The sequence below is a fragment of the Capra hircus genome, chromosome 5 (genome assembly GCF_001704415.2).
Source record: "Capra hircus breed San Clemente chromosome 5, ASM170441v1, whole genome shotgun sequence".
In the NCBI taxonomy this organism is placed as follows: domain Eukaryota; kingdom Metazoa; phylum Chordata; class Mammalia; order Artiodactyla; family Bovidae; genus Capra; species Capra hircus.
The window spans coordinates 110,658,209-110,679,027 of NC_030812.1; the positions used below are offsets into that span (position 1 = coordinate 110,658,209).

A 20,819-nucleotide genomic window follows, 5' to 3' on the forward strand; every position below is an offset into this window, starting at 1 on the left:
CCCCTGCCCCAGGTACCTGCTGGGGGCTCCCGCTGGCCAGGCCAGGGCTGTCTGTGTTCTTCTTGGTCACGGTGAGGACAAGATGGGTCCCTGCGGAGTCAGTGAGGAGGGGGGGTGGTGTGACCCCCTTGACGAGGCTGGGGCCCTGCGGGCCCAGCAGCAGCTGTGGGGCTGGGGCCGGTTCAGGCTCGGGCAGCACGGCTTCCTGCTTCACCACCACGACCGGGGGCGCAAGGGCACTCGTGTCTGTGTGGGGGGCGGCGGGGGCCGCGAGGCCGGGGCTGAAGGGGAGCTCAGGGCCCGGGGGCCGCCGGCTCAGCTGGCAGCTGGTGAAGCCGCTCTCCTGCTTCACCGCGGGGCCCAGAGTGACCAGGGCCGGGGCCGGCTCAGGCTCGGGCCCCACAGCCTCCTGCTTCACCACCACGGCCGGGGACACCAGGGCGCGGGTGTCTGCGTTGGGGGTGGCGGGGGCCGAGAGGCCGGGGCTGAAGGGGAGCTCAGGGCCCGGGGGCCGCCGGCTGAGCTGGCAGCTGGCCAGGCTGCTCTCCTGCTTCACCGCGGGGCCCGGGCCAAGCGGGGCGGGGGCGGGGGCGGGGGCCGGCTGCTGGGCCCGCTTCTCCTGCTCCAGCTGCAGCCTGAGCCACTCCACCAGCTGCTGCTTCTGCCGGAGCATGCGCGTCAGCTCCTCGATCTGCTTGTCTTTCTCCTGCAGCATCTGGTCCTTGTCCCGGCCCTCCAGCTCGGCCCGCGCCCCCGGGCTCCGGCAGCAGGCCCCAGGGCGGGGGCCCTCCTCCTTCACGAGGACCTGCAGCGGCGAGGCCTGTAGCGTGAGCTGGGTCACCGGAGACGTCACCATCTCGCCAAAGCTGTCCCCCGGCGTGGAGTTCTCGTCGCCTGTGCTGAGCAGTGACCGCTCTGAGGGGGTGGGGGAGACAGGGGGCGTGGAGCCTGTGCTGCCGAACTTCACCACACCGTTGCTGGTCACCGTGGCCACCACCACCTCGGCCGGGGCCAGGCCCGCTGCCACCAGGGCGGGCCCCGTGCTGAGCCGGGCGGTGGGGAAGGCGACCACCACCTCGCCCGCCTTGGGCAGGAGGGAGGTGGTGGGGGCCTTGGGCGCTCCGGGGCTGGCAGGGGTGACCTGCTCCTGGTAGGCACGCAGGCGTTCAATCAGGTCTGTCTTGGTGCCCGAGACGGGCAGTGATCGCAACTTCAGCTCCTGCTTCAGCTCTGCCACCTGCGTAGGCACAGGAGTCAGGGCCACTGCGGGGCAGAGAGCAAGACCAGCCTCCATCCAGTGGGCCTCGTCTGTCTGGACCCCACCGGCCACTTCAGACACATCAAGGCCGGGCCCTGCCACAGCCTGGAGGAAGAGGCCTGCTTCTGCAGCCCCTCCTCCCCGTCTTCGCCCCTTGGCTGGGCAGGACACGTCCACAGTTGTCTCCAGCCCCAGCCTGCACTCAACCAACATTCGCGTAAACACTCTGCATCTCACAGATGAGAAAACAGCTCAGAACAGTGAAATGACTCCTCGGAAGTCATACTGGTGATGTCATGGTGGGCAGAGCTAGGAATGAGGGCCGGGTCTTGAGGATACCAAGGCCCGTGTTCAGCTCCCCACCCAAGGGCTGTGTCTTGCTGGGACCTGGGTCATGACTAGGAGGGAGCAGGCTGGTCCAGGGCACAAACTCTCGAGGGAGAATGTGACCCATCCCCCTTCTGACTAAGGCAGAGCATGCAGGCCAGGCCCAGGCATCTCCCACCCTCAAGGCCCAGGACACAGTGGGGTCTGTGCCCCAAGTGCGGCCGCTCTCTCCTAGGTGGACGCAGCACTCACAAAGCAGGTTCAGCGAGACGTCAGGAGCATGAGGAAAGGGCAGTGCTGCAGAGGAGCCCTGACCTGAGCCCCGGCTCGACCACCACCCGGGCCTGAAACCTCGAGCAAGCCTGTCCACCCCCTCCCCCAGGCCTCGGGCTGCTCACCCTGAAGCCAGGGTGACACCCCCGTTCCTCACACTGCACTGGAGGCTGGGAAATCAGAGGCAGGCAAGTGCTTGGTGAGCCCACGGCCCGGGACGAACACCAGCTGGTGTCTTTAATGATAACGACGATGATGAACAGAGCCAGGTGAGCCTCCAGGCGGGCTCCAGGTGCCTCCGCTGCAGAGCCCAGAGTCCAGAGCCCTGCTCTGCCTTCTGTGGCCGTAGTCCCCAGCCGGCCGCCCTCCCTGCCTGACGCCAAGCGCCTGACGGCCCCGCTAGAGGCTAGGCTGGCAGCGGCCAAGGCCACCAGGCGCAACCACCTACCTTCATGTCATCCAGGTTGGCGGGCAGGGCCCCCGGCTTGCCCGTCAGCGAGGCGCTGTTCTGTCGGACCAGCCCACTGGGCCCAGGGGCGCCTGAGCCGGCGCTGCTGCTGGTAGTGGAAAGGCTGCGTGACTGGGGGCCCCCAGCGCTGCCCCCTGCCTCCCCTGCCGGCCTGAGAGGAAAAAAGCACAGGAATGAGCCCGCGCCAGGCGTCGCCCTCAGCCTCTGCTGCGCCGGCTGGAGAGGGGCACAGGGAACGGCCCTGCTCCCGGACTGCTCTGATGGGACTGGGACCCAAGGGTCCCTGCCAGTCCAGGGTCACCCACACATCACCGGTCACCAGGCAGGCCTGTGGGCGGGCGGAAGGGCACCTATTTGGGCGGGGCCTTGAGTGGGCGGGGCGGCACCTACTTGGGCGGGGCCTGTGGGCAGGCGGGGCCTGTGGGCAGGCTGGGCCTGTGAGCAGCAGAGTGGCACCTACTTGGGTGGAGCCTGTGGGTAGAGGGGGCCCATGGGCGGGGCCTGTGAGCGGCAGGGTGGCACCTACTTGGGCGGGGCCTGTGGGCAAGCGGGGCTGTGGGCGGGGTGGACCTACTTGGGCGGGGTCTGTGGGTAGGCGGGGCCTGTGGGCAGGCAGGGCCGTGGGCGGCGGGGCGGCACCTACTTGGGCGGGGCCCGTGGGCAGCGGGGCGGCGCCTACTTGGGCGGGGGCCGGTGGGCAAGTGGGGCCCGTGGGCGGCGGGGGGGCACCTACTTGGGCGGGGCCTGTGGGCAGGCGGGGCCGTGGGCGGGGCGGCACCTACTGTGGGCAGGCGGGGCCTGTGGGCAGGCGGGGCCCGTGTGGGCAGGCGGGGCCCGTGTGGGCAGGCGGGGCCCGTGTGGGCAGGCGGGGCGGCACCTACTTGGGCGGGGCGGGCAGGATGGTCTGGTAGTTGTAGTGCTGCTGCTGCTGCTGCTGCTGCTGCTGGTTGAGGATCTGCAGCTGCAGGAAGAGCTGCTGCTGCTGCAGGATCTTGGCATAGGAGGAGTCCATGGGAGGAGCCCCCTTGTCCTGCTTTTGGTCCGGGGGGATGTACTGGTGGTACTTGAGCTTCTTCACCTTTGGCTTCAGCTCCTTGGCCTTCTTGCTGCGCTGCGACTTCTCACCGGCAGACTTGGGTTGGCTTTGCTGGGGGCGTGAGACAGAGGGCACCGTCAGGGGCCTGGCCAGCTCCTGAGAGGGCTGTGCATCCACCCTGCCCTGCCAGAGAGCACCCCTCCCAAAGAAGAGGCCTCCTTGGTGCCCAGGAGTGCACCCGGGATGGAGGGAGGGCTGATGAGGGGGCAGTGCTGTCACCCGCCCTGCTCTTCACAGAGGTTCCAGCCCAAATGCACAGACAGCCTCCCTATGACCCTGAGCACAGCGGGAACAGGACGCGGGGTGAAAGAGGGCCCCTGGGAGCTCGCACATCCACTCCAAACGGGGTGCAGACTGGCGAGAACCCGGCCTTGCCAGGAGCTGGCCTGTCTACTGGAAGATGAAGCAGTGGCTCAGGGCAGTCAGTGGCTCGAGGTCACACAGTGGCTGTGACCTCGCCCACGAAGGAGCCGAGATCCAAGCCCAAGACTCCAAAAGCTCCTGTGTGCACCCACAGCTGGCACACAGGGCAGCCTCCCGCTGGGCCTCGAGAGTCCTCTGGGGTGAGGGCAGGTGGAGCTGAGTGCGGCGCGTGAGCAGGGAACAGGCCGGGCAGGACCGAGGGGGCCTCGCAGCATCTGCACAGAGACCCGCAGAGGGAAGGGTGGAGACTCCGTGCGGGGTCAGCGGGGGTCTGGTTAGGGGGCCCTGAGGACTGACAGGATGAGGAAAGAGGTGATCGACTAGGGAAAGAAGGGGCAGCAGAGCTGCGGCAGCCAGTTTAACGGTTCAGGTTCTGTGCTCTGACGGTGCCCCCCACCAAGGCAGTAGGGAAGAGGGGCGGGGGGCCCGGGTGTGGAGAGGGGGAGAAAGCAAGGGGCCGCTGGGCCCAGAGCACACCAGGAGGATGGGCAGGGGCCCGCAGAGAGGCCCCAGCAAGGCTGAGGGTGCGAGAAAGGCTGAGAACGGCCAGGAGCACCTCACTGAGAGGGAGGGGGACAGGGAGCCCGGGGAAGCCACCAGAGAGGAGAGCGACCCAAGCCGTCAGAGGCAGCTGGGGCTCCTCTGGAGGAGGCTTCACAGCAGGGCTGCGGAGCCAGAGGCTGAGGCGCTTCCAGAAAAGAGGAAGTTAGATAAAGACACACACACACACACACGGCTCGAGGGGAGGTGGGCAAAGGCAGGCACCCGACCTGTGGTGAGGGGGAGGAAATCTGGGGAAAACCTCAGGCGTCCGGGCCAGTCGGGGACAGACCACAGAGACGAGGAAGGCGCGGCCGGCTGCCCAGGGAGCGGCTGGGGCCCCCGGGGCCGGGAGGAGCAGGCCCAGGGCGGGGCGCCAGCCCAAAGGGACCAGGAGCACCTGGAGACACAGAGAGGGCTCGGCCAAGGCTGTGAGCAGCGGGAGGAACGTGGGCGGCCGGAGGCTCCAGGCTAGGGCCTACGCGGAGGGACTGCAGAAATCAGCCAAGCGCAGAAGCAAGTGGGGCTGGAAGGAGGGGCCCCTGCCCGGCAGGCAGGGCCAAGGCCCCAGAGGCCGAGGCAGGAGGCTTGGCTGGGCAGGGAGGCCCAGACGCTGGCTCATGGTGCTGCTGAACTCAACCTCACGGTCCAACACCGAGTCCCCGTGCAAAGGTGCCCGTGGGTGTCTCGTGGGCTGAGGCTAACTGGGGCCCCTTCAGGTATTTCATGTCAGGACTTGGAGAAAGAGAATGAAGACGAACTCCCAGCACAGCTGGCCAGTGACCGTGGGCCCACCACCTCACTACTCGATCCCCTTAAGGTCTCATGAGGCCATGCATGGGGCGGGCAGGAGTGACAGCCTGCCCTGCGCTCAGTACACTGGGGCCATGACCGTGGCCAGTGTCCGCGTTGGGAGTGGGCAGGCCGCCTGTAGCCCCGTGGTGGCCTCTGCTGGTCCCTGACCAGGAGGAGAGGGTGAGCACCCCCACTGCAGACACTGTCCCCACACTGGAGTCAGCGAGGCATTGGGGGCGGGGGGCAGTGGGCTGGGGGTCTGTCTGTACCTTGATGAGGGTGGGGAGGGGCTTGGCGGTGGGGACCGCGGTTCCGTTGGTGAGGCTGGGAGGCAGAGGAGGCTGCTCTGCCAGGAAGAGCGTTTCTCCGGACTCTGGGCCCACGGGGAGCTGAGACACAACCTGGGAGAGAGGTGGGGATGTGAGGACACCCCAGAAGCTGCACCACCTCCAGGCTCCAGCTGGTGCTGCAACCCTGCCTGGCCTGCCTGGCGGTGGGTGGCCGTCACCCTCTCTGTTGGTCACTACTGAGGGCAGAGGAAGGAAGGCTCAGAAGAGCAGCCTCCAGGGTGGTGTTTGGAGGGGGGACTAGAAAAGGGGGGCAGAGGGTGGAGGAAGCGTCACGGACCCGCACACACTCAGGAAAGGCAGCTGTTCTGCACGAGGGGACACGGGGCGGCGGGGAGGCCTCCGAATGTAACTCCGAGGGGCCTGCTGCCGACAACCCCCCTACCCGAGCTAGTGGGGCAGCTCCTCCCAGCTTCCCCGCCCCACCTGGGCCCAGGGAGGGACCTCGCCAGGGCAGCTCCAGCAGGTCTGGGCCCCTGGGGAGCGGAGGGGGAAGCTCACCTGAGCAGGGGACACAGAGGTGGCACTGGGCGGCGGCTCGCTGACTCGGGCTTCCAGGGGCGACGGCACCGAGCCCTGGGACTCGTGGCTGGCAGGCTGCTCAGGCGATAAGGCGTCGCTGCTGTCCTCGTCGAAGGACGAGCTGTCTGCTACTTTCGGGTAGTTCACCTGGCCCACTGGAAGCCAAGGCCCGGGTGAGACTCCTTCAGCTGAGGGCCCTGCTCCCCAGCCAGAGGCTGTCCTCTCGCCCCGCAGGCAGCAGGAGCAGGCAACTGGCAGCTGCCCTGCCTCTTGCACCCAAACGAGCTGGAGGAAAGCTCGTCCTTACGGCCCCGAAGTGAAGGCCAGGAGAGTCAGTCCTACCGGCCCTCACGGCGCTGCCTCGGCAGCACAGGCCTGACCGCTGGCCCGTTAGGCCCCCTCGCCCCGCCAGCCTGGAAGCCGCTCCTCATAGCCCTCCCGTCTCTGCCCATCCTCTGCCCTCTAAGACAAGACGCAGCCGTGTTCAGTCTTCACGGTGAACGTCTGCCCGCCCTCCCAAGCCTGTCGCCGCCTCCACCTCCTGTTTCCTGGCTGTTGCAGGCACTGTATTTCCACCCTGGGGACCCTGCGAGGCAGGCTGAAAGAGTCTGGGAACAGCTATGGGGGTGCAGCTCCTCCCCTGGGCTGCCTGACTCTCCGAAGACCATGAACAGACCACTCTTTAGCCTCCGGTGGTTATGCAGGTGGAGGGCAGGGCAGGGCAGAGGAGGGGAGGAGGGCCGCCGGCTCGCCCAGGTGAAGCAGGGCCAGTGGCTCTCAAAGCCCCAGGGCCCGGGGGCAGCGAGGCCACCGCCCGCCCTCCCCGCTGTGAGGGCGCAGGGCCTGGAGGCCTGTGTGCCCGGGTTGGGGGGCCCAGTGTGGAAATTCCAGACACAGAGGGAGGGGAAGAAGGGGACAGGGTGAGCAGGGCGTTTCACGACCCCTGTCACAACCCCGCGGCCATCACGGTTAGAAGAGAAGCGCGGCACAAGCCGCCGTCCACACAGAGGCACCAGGCGCAGGGCTGAGTGGGGGCCACACCCCAGACGAGGAAGAGGAGCGATCTGGAGCGCTCCCCCTCCAGGGCCGTGACCCGAGGCCACGGGAACCTGGGCAGGATGCCCCTGAGCTTACACTCCCCCCGCAACCCACCAGGCTGACCCTCCTGGCCCCCCGAGGGGGCACAGCCTCTGACCACTGTGTGCCTCCTGCCAGCCGCTCAAGGCCCAGGTTCCTCCCCCAGCCTCTCACTCCCAGAGAGGGCACCAGCAGGACCAGGGAGCAGACGGAGGAGCCTCGGGCCCACCCCAATTCAGTCCAGGGGTCACTGCAGGGTCCTGCCCTGTGGGAGTTCATGGTCCAGGCTGTGGGGCACAGCCAATGCTTTGCTCTGTGTCTGTGTCGCCAGGCTCACGCAGGCCGGGCGCCCGGCCGACTCTTGGCAAACATTTATCAGATCTGGGGTGGCGGGAGAGTCCAGAAAGACCCTGGCCCAACCACTGGCTGTAACTAGGGGCTGTTGTAGAACGTGCTGGAGATGTGGGTGGGAGCACACGGACATGAGATGGCTGGATGGCATCACTGACTCAATGGACATGGGTTTGGGTGGACTCCGGGAGTTGGTGATGGACAGGGAGGCCTGGCATGCTGCTGTCCATGGGGTCGCAAAGAGTCGGACACGACTGAGCGACTGAACACTGACTCAAGGCAAGATGAACATGTGGGCGAAGTGGGGGATTCAGGGAAGTGGGTATTGAGACCCCCAGCTCAACCCACCTCTGCACTGGTGCAGGTGAGGCCCAGGCCTGCCTCTGCTGAGCCAGGCCCCGGGCCCCACCCGGCCTGCCTTGAGCCAACCCGTGCCCTCCCATGCCCACTCTGCCCAGAGACCCAGCTCACACTTAAGAGTGGGAGCACTGTGGCTGCCTCCCAGGGCAGATCTCAGGCCCACAGCAGCTACAGGAGCACGTCTGTCCCAACCTCGCCACGGTGAGGGGGTCGGGGTGCACACCTGACTGTGCGCAGGGCCCTGTGGTGCCCCTGCCCCTTTCTGACACCCCCCTTCCAGGTCGACGTGCAGGTGCTCCTCCTCCCCCACAGACGCTTCAACTCCTGCTCAGGCTGCACCCCCACCTTGGCCTCCCCTCCCCTCACGCCAGCCCCCACCGTCAGGGCTGGGCCGCGCGGCCCTTGGTCCACTGGGGCCTACTTCCCTGCTTGGGTCTGCACTCGGGCTTGAGCTCCATAAGGCCCAGGGGCGTGGTCCGCCTCGTGGGGCCAGGGTCCGAGCACCTAGCGCCTCGCTCAGGTCTGTTGGCCTTTGTAAGCGAACTATCTGGGCAAAGGGTCAGGCTCCAAGAGGGGGCGTCACGAACGAAAAGGAGCAGCAGGCATGGTTTCTAGTTCTCGGCGTCTCCGTGTGCTCGCGCACACCAACCCTGACACCTGCCCACCTTCTCTGGGAAAGAGGGGCGGGCCCTGGGTTCAGAGATGGGGAGCGGACGGAGGCCTCGGTTACTGGCTTGGCCGCTCCAGCACAGCGCTGATCCGTGGGGCCATGGGCGCTGACCCAGGCTCGCACGACCCGTTTGTCAGGCTCTGGTTCTCCACGCCTCGGCTCCCCTGCCCCAGGCTGAGCAGGAAGTCAGGGAGCAGGCAGCCCGGCGGCCCTCCCCATGTGCCGGCTAGCGGGTCCATGCAGGGCGGCCTGGCTCCTCACCAATGATGGCCTCCTTCAGGCTGGACTCCACAGGCAGGATATTCTTCTCCACCAGCTCCATGGGGCCAGGCCTCTGCGCGATCTTCTCATTGAGGTCATCTGCCAGCCTGGCTCTCTTCAGCTTCAGCTGCTTGGCTTGGAGGGAGGGCTCAGCCGAGGTCTCTGCATGTGGGAAAGGGTGGAGGAGGATACAGGGGTGAGCGGGCTCTGCCCTGGAACCCCAGGGCACCTCCCCTTCCTGCCAGGGAAGGAGCAGAGACCAGCAGAACCAGGCAGAGTGGGGGACCCGGTGTGAAGTTTCACGAGGACAGAGGGTGGGGGCCCCACTGAGGACAGTGTGTGGTCACACCCAACCGCGGTCACTAGGCACAGCAGGCCCAGACGACAGGACTTGCTGTGGGGGACAATGTGCCTCCCCGCTCTGGGCCTCGGTGGCTTCCTGCCACGTGCAGGGTTCAGACTAGGAAAGGCTTCTTCCAACTCCAAAGTGGATTCCAAACCGAACAAGAAATGGATCGACTCAAGCCCAAACCTTTCCTTCCCTAGAATGAGGAAAGAAGTGTGTGGGCAGGGGCAGGCAGTTTGTCTGGGATGACCTCGCTTGTACTTCACTGGTGCTGGAGTAAATACCGGATACATGTACGAATGGATGGAAGTAAATCCATGCTGGAGACATTGCTGGGGGAGAGGACTGCATACCCCGTTTTTGTGAGGAATGGGGGCAACGAGGGAGAGTGAACAAGAAACGCGGGTGGTGCAGGGTGCAAACAGTGAGCAAGAGGGTTTGCATGAAGAAGCATTTCCGGTCTAACACACCTTCCAAAATGTGCATCCTGACCAGCTCTGATCTCTCCGGCCGGGAACGGATCTTCCGTTTCAGGTAGTCCTCTGTCTGCAGAAAAACACACCGAGCAGCTCTCAGATGCAGGTCACAAGCTTAAGGCCTGGACAAGACCAAAAGGCAGCCGTGGCTTCAGTGGGTGACCTCGCTCAGGAGGTCAGCCTGGACACTGCTGGGTCCTGAGGCCTGGGGAGGGTGCATCCACTTTCAAGGCACCTGTTGAGGGCTTCGTCCACCTGTGAGGACCATCTGTCTCTCTGAGGCTGAACTACTAATATATGTTCTAATCTATGACTTTTATTATCATAAAAGTAATATGAGTTCATTAAAGAAAATTTAAAAAATTAGAAAGACAACAATAAAAAAAACATGTAATTATCCACTGTTAGTATTTAGGGATATTTGTTTCTAGTCATTCTTGCATGCAGAAGATAGGTTTAATTTTGCAGAGCTCTAATCATGCTGCATGTAACTTTGCATCTTATTTCAAAATCTCTGGCACTGCCTGACACCACAAGCGTTTTCTGTTCACTCGGAACTAATCTTGATATGTGGTGTCATAGTTCTAGTTCCTTAAAGCCTAATGTCCTCATTTCTGCACTTATGAGACTCCAGGCAAATTAAACCATCGCCCCAACAGTCCTAGAGCCAGCCCACTGCCCAGCGCTCCTGGTATGGCGTGTATGTGCCCTGGATCTGTCTCACTCTAGAGCCTGTGTTCTTAAGCTTTGCACCAGAATGTTTCAAGCCATCGGCCAAGACCATCACCTCTCCTACCCAGCACGTTAGGAGAGGACAGGGCAGAGGCCGGTAGAGTAGAATAGGGTGGAGAATGAAGTGCCAGAGCAGACGTCATGCCTGCAGCAAGGTCCAGACTTGCTCCCTGGCCTGGCCACGGCCCTAGCCCTGTGGTGTCGAGCTCCCAGGAGATGGCTTATGGCGGCCGTGGGCTCAGGGCCTGTCACCCATCTGTGGTGGGCAGAAGTGCTGCCCTGGCTGCTGGAGAAGAAAGCAGAGCAGGTTCTGGCCAGAGCTGGTCTTTACAGACAGCAGGGGGAGGAGGCCCATGTACTGAGGAAGAAACACCTGGAGTCCACAGACCAAGGTTAGACCCTGGCTCGCCACTGATTAGCTGGACAAGTTAGCTAACCTCTCTTAGCTGCATCTATTAAGGTGAAGATAGACACCTAATTCATAAGAGCTGCCGCTGCTAAGTCGCTTCAGTCGTGTGCGACCCCATAGACGGCAGCCCACCAGGCTCCCCTGTCCCTGGGATTCTCCAGGCAAGAACACTGGAGTGGGTTGCCATTTCCTTCTCCAATGCATGAAAGTGAAAAGTGAAAGTGAAGTCGCTCAGTCGTGTCCGACGCTTAGCGACCCCTTGGACTGCAGCCTACCAGGCTCCTCCATCCATGGGATTTTCCAGGCAGGAGTGCTGGAGTGGGGTGCCATCGCCTTCCCCTCATAAGAGCTGCAGTGACCCTAAACACGAAAAGGATAGAACTGCACCTTTTCTCATCAGGCCACGTCCACTCCTTGCCTTGGAGAAGCAGGCCAGGAAGGGGCGCCAAGTCTTAAGACTGGGTAGGAGGCGCAGGCAAGGCCATTCCTCGTACTCCCTTATCCTCCGGCCGGTACAACAGTGCAGCCAGCCACTCCTTTCATTCCCAGCACCCGGGACCTCATTCTTCCCGCTCACTCTAAGAATTCATCATCATTTTCCTTAGAAGTTGGTTAAAAATAAGATAAAAACAGAAGACCGTAGGATGAGCCCTGGAGGTAAGCGATTCAGAATCTGACAGAGCTGTGGCCCCGGGCAGCCTGCGAGCCTCCATCTGCGGAGGTCCCCCTCCCTTGACTTTTACATAAAAGAAAAAGTGCCGGGCCGAGAGGGGGAAGCACACTCTGGCCACTTCCTCCTCTCCACCCACGCCAGGCAGCAGACCACCCCTGAGGCCCCTGGGGGAACTGAAACCGAGGGGGACAGAGCAGCAAGCCAGGTGCGGCAGCGTGAGCCGGCGCCCAGGGGCCCAGCTTCTGCTTCCACGGCCTGCAGTGGACCCTGGCTGCTCAGGGAACAGGGAGGTCTCCAGGCTCACCTGGAGTCACGAGAGCAGTGCAGCCAGACATGGAGCGACCGCCACTCAGCAAGCCTTCCCGTGGCCGGTGTTTACGTCCTAACAGCCACCAAAGGCCAAGTGGAATCCAAGCGTGGAAAATACCAGCGGTCTCCAAACCCAGAGGAGGCTGGCACCCATGACACACCCTTGGATGTACCAGAGGAAGACACTCCTTCTGATCATGGTCTAATCCTTCAGGCTGCCAGACACTGGGGTGGGACGAAGCGGAAAGGCAGAGCTTTCTGTTTGGAACTGTGAGGCCGGGGCGGACCCTGGGGACCACGCCAGACTGGAGGGAAGATGGCGGCAGCACAATGGGCTCTGATGGGGCTCATGGTGAGGGTCCCTGGAAGAAAGATGCCTTACCCTGGCCCGCTCCAAGCTCCTTCTCTGCTCATGAAACGCAGCTGGACTTTTCAAAGCTGTTGGGAGAAGAACCGTACAATAATTACATCAGAGTGAAGCATCAGGCCTGCTGCTATAGCTCACAGTGGAGAGGCGTCTTGATTCAGGTTCACTTCAGCAGCACTGTTCACGTCGGCTGACGGGAAGGAGAAAGTGGCACCTGAGTAAGCACGCTTCTTTACGGCTCAGCTGCCCCATCACTACAATCCTGGTGATTCCATTCTCATGGGGAATGGCCACTGCTAAGGTGCACCCACGGAACATAGCCCTAACACAACCCTTACGGAGCTGCCAGCCCTGGAAGACGGGGACACAGAGTATGCCTGCAAGCCAGGCGCCCCCACTGTCCTCCTTCAGCCTCATCAGGGATCACCACACGACCAAACGTTGTGACTGAGGCAGCCCAACCAAAAGGACGTACATCTACTCGGTGCCGTGTCCTTCCTCGGTTCAGCTGGTGGTAACAGTGCTGCTAAAATTAACTTGCATTGAAAATCATGCATTAACTTGCATGAAATCATCTTGAAGGACTAAGACCTTCACCGGGCTTGTGTGGCTGACTGCAGTGCTCACAACCAGCGGCTGACCAGGAGGCCCCCCTGGAGCCCCGTCAGGGACCCGGCTCTATTCTGGGGCAACCGCCCCACGGGCCACAGCTCGCCACTCGGCAAAGCATGCTGGGGGCAGGGAGACCGGAGTCGGACCCTCTACAAATGCAGCGCTGCGAAGCCAGTTCAGCAAATGATGAGTGGGGATATCCTGAGCTTGAACAGGGCACGGCTGGCCTGGCTCACTTCAAGAAATTCACCAGACGGGGGTCAGTTTCAGTTCTGCTGCCCCAGGTTTCAGAGCAGCTGTGAGACGGTGTGGGGGGGCTGCCGGCTGTGGTGCGGGAGCAGGGTGAGGAGACGCTACAGGTAGCCAGGGCACAGACTTGACCCCATCCTGCTGGGGCCCCCCCCACCCCACACCCGCCTTCCCCCCGCCCCGCCCTTCCCCCCCGCCGGGCCGCAACTGCAGCCGAACCAGAAGGAAGTGCCAAACGTCCCCGCAGTCGTTTGTTTGTTTTTTTTTTTAAGTTTTTAAATCTTAGGATATAAAAGAAACCATCATTTTTGAAAGGTCAGCTGAGAGTACCCCACCTCCTAAACAGCAGGGGGCGCTCTAGGTTTATAACAACCGATCACTAAGGAAAAGCAGCGCACAGGCTCCCTCGCCAAGCTCGCAGAGCCCGCCCAGCTCCGGTCTGAAGCTCCGGGCATCTCTGCGGGCCACCAGGCCAGCCTGCATCTGCTTCCGCTGAGTACAGCTGGCGCAAGTCCAGCATCAGCCTCCGAGAGCCCTGCTGGGAGTGGGGTGACAGACAGCCGTGCTCTTGCAGAGGACGGTAAGGACCAAGAAGCAGAGGGAAACTCAGTGTCCGCCGCCCCGCCCCCGGCTGCCCTTCTGCCTTCTTCTCCACAGCTCATCGCCGTCTGACACTCCGGAGAGTCTCAGCAGTATCTTTCTAACTTACTGCCAGCCAGTTCCCTCGGGCACGGCAGGGGCCCGTGTCCTCCTTTCCTCTCTGATGGTAACCCCGGCGCCGCCGAGGGCACCCAGCGCATGGCTCATTCGGTGGTCTGCTGGCTATTCCACGTGGAATGGACACAGTTGCGCCCTGGAGGACTCTATGAGCTCTGAACTTCCCCTTGAGCAGCCAGGATTAAGCTCTCATCTGGGTTCGAAACCTCGCAGGGGTCCCCAACAGAAAATGAGGACGTCCGTGTTCCTGTCGCTGCTGGCGTGACGGGGGGATCGCCTGCGCTCTGGCTCTCATCTTCTGCAGAGTGGACTCCGCCCACTTCCGAATCCCCATGTCGAGCGACAGCGCTCTGGGGCCCGGGGCGCCCTCACCACCGCGGGTAGGGTGCTGCTGGCATCCTGCACGGTGATCCGGCTGGGCCCTGGGTTAGATCCCCACAGGGGCTAGCGAGTTTCTGCACCAGTCTTGGTGCCGGCCGCGCCAGAGCCTACTCTGCTGCCCCGGGCAGGCACACACCCAGCCTCTGGAGCGCCAGCTCACGCTGCGCACACTTTCCTGACCGCAAAGGCCTGTGTTGCCCTCAGGCCCTCCACATGTGCGGTAGGGAGTGGGGACGCGCGCCAGGGGCAGCTGACTTCCTGTGCGGCTCCATTTTCATGCCAGCGAGGTGCTGTGGCGTGCCATTCTGGACACTCTGAAGTGCTGTCCAGTCGAATGTTCCCAGTGACTCCACGTGGCGTGCAGTGCCGTTTGACAGCCGTGGGCAGGCTCAGAAACGGGAGGAAAGGCAGCGAGTGGCAGAGTAAGGTCCTTAACCTCATCCTCTCTCACCCTCAGGCCGGCGTTCTTTCTCTCCTCTGGGCTGGTTGCTTAATTTCTTCAGAAGGTGGAGAAGGATGGCCCCACTGGATGTGGAGGCAGGGAGGCTGAGAAACAGGGCAGAGGGCAGGCGGTGTGGCAAGGCCGGCTTGACCACCATGCTGAGCACAAACCGCTGGGAGGGAGGCTCAGAGGAGGGCTGCAGTGACTGCAGGTCACAGAGCCACGGTCAGAAAGATGAGCTCACATGAGGCTGAAGGTGCAGCCTCCAGCACTGATACCAGGAGGTGAGCCAGGAGGGCAATGAGAAGACCAGAGTAGCTTCTCAGTTCCTCAGAGCTTGAGCAAAAGAACCAGAAATGAAGACCCCCGCAAAAAATTCACACAATGATCACTGATCCCCAAAGATAGCTTCATTTTATAACATTAGAATCTCATTGAATCTTAACAACCACAAGGCAGGTACCACTCTTCCAATCTACCCATGAGGAAACTAACACTGCAGAGACCTGTGAGGCCTTTCACCGGGTAGTGGACTCCAACCCAGGTGACAGGTGAGTAGGACTCTGTCAGCCCCTGAAGAGCCCACTCTGCGCTCCCCATGTCTAATTCTGCTGAGAGCAAGTTCAGTGAATTCGAGAGCCACTTCCAGGAAGGCAAAGGAGGATGGGGCGATGGCCCCTCTCGTCAGGACTCCTAGAAGGCGCTTCTGAGGCCCGTTTGGGGATGCCTGGAGCTGGATAGCCAGTGCTCTCGGAAGACTGGGGCACGTGGTGGAGAGGCCACCCCTGAACATACCTGGCCAGCTTTGCTAACAGCCGTGGCTATGGAGGGTCGCCTAGTGAGGGGCAGGGGTGATAACACTAAGCGCTGGGCTTTCCTGATATGGAAGCAGGTGGCAGCATCAACCATGATCGCCACACACTTGCCCACTCCGGGAACGAGACACAAAGAAGCACAGCAACACAGAAGATACATTACGAAGTTCAGGCCTCTACGAGTTGTGGAAAATCCCCAAAGACTCAAAAGTTAATCCGTTAAGTGTGTGTCTGAGTCCGAGGGCGGTGTTCACCTTAGACTCGTGTCTTCCCGCGCCACACTGCCTTAATGGCTTTGCCTGAGGAGCCCAGGCACTGCTCACTTGGAACTTTTATTTTCCCAGAAACTCCGAGAAGGCAGTCTCTGAGAGAGACGTCCCCGGCCCCCTAAACCAACGCAAGCCCAAGAACTGCACATGGCTATCTACAAGGATACACGTTTGGTGTCACTGGGCACTGAAACAGGATTCTTCATTCCCATCTTCCCGAAACTGGTTTCCTGGGACGCTTGCACGGCTTTGTGTGAACACAGGGAGGAGTGCAAACACGCACTGAAAGGAAACAGCAGCAAGGAAATCAAACGCGTGCAAGTGCCTAAGCGGTGCGGTGCTCCTGACCCCAGTTTCGGCCCCGGCTGGCTCTAAGCACCAGCCACATACCCTGTTCCTCCTCTTCAGCGCCCGTCTTCCTTCTCCCTGAACAGATCTGCTGCCTTAACTGAGGTCATTTGTGACATAAAAAGAGAAGAAACTGTTTCAATTTCCTTTCTCAAAGGAAAGGAGATTTCTGCTTCCCAGGGGCAGCTGGGTGCTGTGCTGGGCGCAGTTCTCAGGAGCACGGGTCGAGTGACGGAAGCATGAGCGCGAGGAGCCTTCAGGACCTACCCAGCAGGGAAGCGCAGCTCTCTCCCGCCACCAGCCCCAAATGCAGACAGTGCAACGCCTCCTGCAAGCCACGGGTGCTGCTGGAAATGCTTTTCAGCAAGAATGGCAGCAGCGAACGACCAAGACTCATTTCCTCATCACTGTCGTTAAGGAATATATCAGGTGCCTGGGTCTGAATGTCACTTTATTAGGTGCTGACATAATAAACACAAAAATGATCACTCCCGTTCTCAGGAAGACACCATGCTAGAGCTAAAGCTCTACCCATTCTGTACGCAGAGGAACTCAAAGCCTGCGAACCCAGGACACCTCAGAGAAGTCAACAGACTGCAACGGGCCAGGCAAGCCTGGGGGCTCTCTGTCCACGGCAGAAGCACCAGGCCTGCACACAGGGCATCAGTGGGGGCTGGTGTGTGTGGTGGGGGCGGTGAGGGAATGGGGAACAAACGTATTTAACAACTCAGGTGGGAAACGAGAGCCAGATCCATCCATCCATCTAATAAAGCATTCTTAAGCAGCTACTGCGCTAGTTACTGAGGACAAGGATGGACAGGATGGAGTCCCAGCCCTCTACGGCAGCTCACGATCTGGTCACAAAAAGACAAATAATGACAGCATAAGAGAGAAGTACAGGTGCAGAGGTAACTGAAATGACTACATAAGGCAGAAGAGGCAAAATTCTGCCTGAGGAAAGAAGTGTTTGACCTCTCCGGGTAGATTTACAGAGAAAACCCAAATGAAGGGAACAGAAATACCACAGGCAGACAAGGAAGGGAGTGGGTCGGTCACCCGAGAGCACAGCAACTTCACGGGACTACAGGTGGGTGGTCTGATGCGGCGGGTCGGGGGCGTTCACCTGGCGATCACAAGGCTTGGGGGGTGGGGGCGGGCCCAGCCCCTGAAGAGCTCTAATGAGCCATCGCAGGGCCTGCATCAGGGGAGCCGAGGAGACATACTTTGCCATATTCCTCCCACCAAGTACAAATGAACACTCCAGACCTTCTATGATAGGGTCTGAAAGGTGGAGAGAAGGTGACAGACTGGCCAGGGACTTTGGAACCCGAAGCAGGACACAGTGGCGGGTCCCTCGAGTTTCCTTTTTGCCTCACACATCCCAGATTTGGAGCTGACGAGGCCAGCAACCTGGAGATGCTGATGGAAGCAGGCAAAAAAGCCCCAACAACACCTACCCTTGCTAGCCACGGGACCAGGAAAAGGGCATCCCAGCAAGAGCGAGCTTAGACAATAATCAGGCTACTCCAGCCAGACACCACTGTGAAAGCCCCACCCCTGCCAGGAAAGGCCAAGTGGGAGTCTAGACCTCCACCCCTCCACAGCTGGGATAAGCGCTCCAGTCCTCCTGCCAGGGGGCGTCGAAGGAGGCCGAGGAGGAAGCTGCCCCCAACCCAAGGAGTAAGTGCACACCACGTGGGGAGCCATATCCCCACAAGCAGTAAGGAGACCCCCTCCCCACTGAGGGGGCTGTCAGGGGAGGACTGGTGAGGAGTCAGGATGTCCACCATCACAAGCTCACCTCCAACCCACAGAAATGTCTAACACTGTGTCATCCAAGCTTTGGAAGGGGAGGAAAAAGATGGATAGGAAAGGTACTTAGATAAATGGCTGAAAACTTCCCAAATTTGGCAAGAGACATAAGCCTACAGATTCAAGAAGCTGGAGTAAATCCCAAACGAGTTAAAGTCAAAAGAAATACATGCCAGGATACATCATAACTAAACTTCTGAAAGCTAAAAACACAGGCGGAACCGTGAAAACAAGAGAGGAGACAATCTGAATGAGAGCAGTTCTCTCCCTCATCAGAGGCCATGGAGGCCACCTCACCAACCATCCCACCAACCAGGTGAGGGGCATGACCAAGTACATGGAGGGGTGTGGAGTTATTTCTAACTTGATGTTTTGTGTCAAAAATTAAGTGGAAAAAAAAATTAAGTGAGGAGAAACACACCTAGTAACTGGTTGTGTATTCACTTCACTGCGCGTGTCTGCACTCTCCTGCACTAGCCGCTTTTCATTCTCAACTTTCCAAACTTACAGATCACTGAAAGGGCAAGTGATAACCAACCTTACAACTCTGGCCTAGACTCACCGGGCACCTTTCAGCCACATTTGCGTTCTCTCTCCTGTGCACACATGCGCACACACACACGGTTTTGTTGGTTTGTTGATGAAATCACTTGACAGTGAGCTGCAGATCAGTCGCCCCGTGGCATCTGCAGGTGACTGGCTCCGGGATCCTCCATGGACACCAGAGCCCACGGGCGCGCAAGCTCCTTACACAAATATGCACGGAACCGATGCACATTCCCCCATGTACTTTAAATCGTCTCCACTTACAACCCCTAATACAAAGCGACTGCTATGCAAATAGTTTCCCGTGTGTGGCCAATTCAAGTGTTTTGGAACTTTCTGGGATTTTTTCCTCCAAATATTTTCAATCTGTGGTTGGCTGAATCCACCACCTGTAGATACAGAGTGATGACCACCAATCGTAATATTTTATCCCTAAATTCTACATATGCATTTCTTAAGAATAAAGGCATTCTCTTTTGTAACTAAAATATTTTTAGCACACCTCAGAAAATGAACATTATTCAATCATATAGTCTAAAGTACAGTCTGTGTTTGAATTTCAACTGCCCCTCAAATGTCTTCTACGGCTGTTTGGATTTCCCCCCTTAATCCAAGATGTAATCAAGAACCATGCACTCCGTCTAACTGTTTGCTACCCAGTCTCAACCTGAAACGGTACTCTTGCCTTTTTCACTTTTCCTGATGCTGACTTAAGTGTGTCTAAACCAGCTTGTCCTGTGGAAAGAATGTCATATAATCTGAATTTGGCTGCTTCCCCATGATTAGATTTAGGTTAAATGTTTCTGGACAGAAGAGCACAGAGCTGCATGTACTTTTCAGCATCAGCGGCACCCGCAGTGCCGTGCTGCCCAACCGACGGCAGTGCTGAGTGTGAAAGGTGACCCCAGCTCTCTTCATTCTGAAAGAAGCATTCCCCCTCTGTAATTAATACATAATCTGTGGGGTAACACTTGGAGGCCTTGTGAAAATCCTGTTTCCTAAGCACTTCACGGTTTTAGCATCTATTGACAATACCTACCTGGAATCAGTTATTACGCTGAGAATCGCAAAAGAGTGAGAATTACATTTTTACACGATCACTCTAGTAGAGATCAAGAGGCCATTTATCAGAAGAAAAATATGGGGTGACCAAGTACATGGTCATGCCATCAATACTCCCAGAGAAAGGATACGCAGGAGGAATGAGCCTGGGGCATTACATAAGAGACTGTGCTTACTGGGGACATGCTGGATGTGAGCTGATTGTGAGACATCCTCTCAAGAGATGTGCAAGTAGTGTGTGTGTGCGCGTGTGCACACGTGTGTACATATGTGTGTGTGCATGCATACGGCATCATCTAGGGATGATGTGATATATGTCACGGAGAGACAGAAGAAAATACTTCCCAGGATGAATCCTAAGAGAATCTTGGAATTTAAGCAGAGGTGATAAAGGGAGCCCAGCCAAAGGATGTGGCCAGCAGTCTCAGAGCGACGCCAGTGAGGTGTAGGGGCAGAAACCCACTTCAAAATATGGAGGAGGAAGAGAGGAGGACGTGGAGGCCAGAAGTGTTGTCTGGACGTCACGACAGAGATGTCTCGACGTGCTAACGCTCCCAATGCGTATTAACTGAGAGCCCGTGTGTCAGCTGGCACTGGGATGTCCATGTTCTCATGGAGCTTACACTCCAGCGAAGAATGATGTGTCAGACATATAAACACCTACCACAGGAGAAAGCAATACAGGCTCTGAGGAATACAGAGCTGGGTATGGGTGACAGAGAGTGATGGGGCAGGATTTTATACACTGTGGTCAGGGAAAGACTTCCTGGTGTGATGCTGCTGTGATGCCAGGGCTGAGACCCAGAGGAGGGGAACGAGCCCTGCAGGCGGGGGAGCAGCAAGCAGAGTGGCCCGGGGCAGAACCCGCCAAGTGGCCAGGCTGGCAGAGCAGAGTGACCTGGGAAGAGTGGGAGGAGATGCAGGAAGCGGGGAGCTGCACGCGGCCTCGGAGGACTCAGGACTTCGCGCTCTTCTCCAGGGGTACTGGAGAAAATGAGATGGAGAGAAGAAATAGAGCAGGACTGTGCCCGTCAACCTTGCCATGGATAAAGTGGCTCCTGGGGGCAAGGTAAATACAAAGATCTGCTGCGAACAGTTTCTGTGTGTTTTCCCTGAGGTTTTCAAGATGGAAATGACCTGATGTGAGCTCCTGAGTACCTGCTGTTTCCACATTTTATGAAGGAGAACTGACTTGCATGGGGTCACGTCCTAATCGGCTGCAGAACGAAGACCAGGCTCAAGTTCTCCTGATGTCCAAATCCGGGTCTTTTCATGTGTGTCAATTTCCACATAAGCCAGGTAGGAGGAGGGTGGGAGTGGGTCAGAGGAAAGATACTTCTCCGATTGAGTCTGTTTTTTTTTAAGTCACCAAAAAGTAACCAACAGAGATTTTAATCTGCTCTGCTACATTTTGCTTTCCTGTCCTGGCTCTTCCTCTGGAGACAAACGCCGCCTCGTCATTCGCTCGAATGCTGGCAACGGGGC

The 20,819-nt window shown here is 59.6% G+C and overlaps 1 protein-coding gene across 2 annotated transcripts in view; it reads right to left on the reverse strand.

Annotated features, from left to right (window-relative positions):
- The window catches only part of MKL1 (megakaryoblastic leukemia (translocation) 1), a 105,298-nt gene that overhangs the window by 5,602 nt on the left and 78,877 nt on the right, over positions 1–20,819 (reverse strand). For both annotated transcript variants that reach the window (XM_018048804.1, XM_018048803.1), the window contains exons 3-10: positions 12,097–12,152; positions 9,586–9,661; positions 8,770–8,931; positions 6,030–6,205; positions 5,451–5,582; positions 3,209–3,474; positions 2,307–2,478; positions 17–1,237 (exon numbers count right to left, since the gene is read on the reverse strand). In XM_018048804.1, coding sequence (XP_017904293.1) covers positions 17–1,237; positions 2,307–2,478; positions 3,209–3,474; positions 5,451–5,582; positions 6,030–6,205; positions 8,770–8,931; positions 9,586–9,661; positions 12,097–12,152 — 2,261 coding nt within the window. The remainder of the gene's footprint in view (positions 1–16; positions 1,238–2,306; positions 2,479–3,208; positions 3,475–5,450; positions 5,583–6,029; positions 6,206–8,769; positions 8,932–9,585; positions 9,662–12,096; positions 12,153–20,819) is intronic.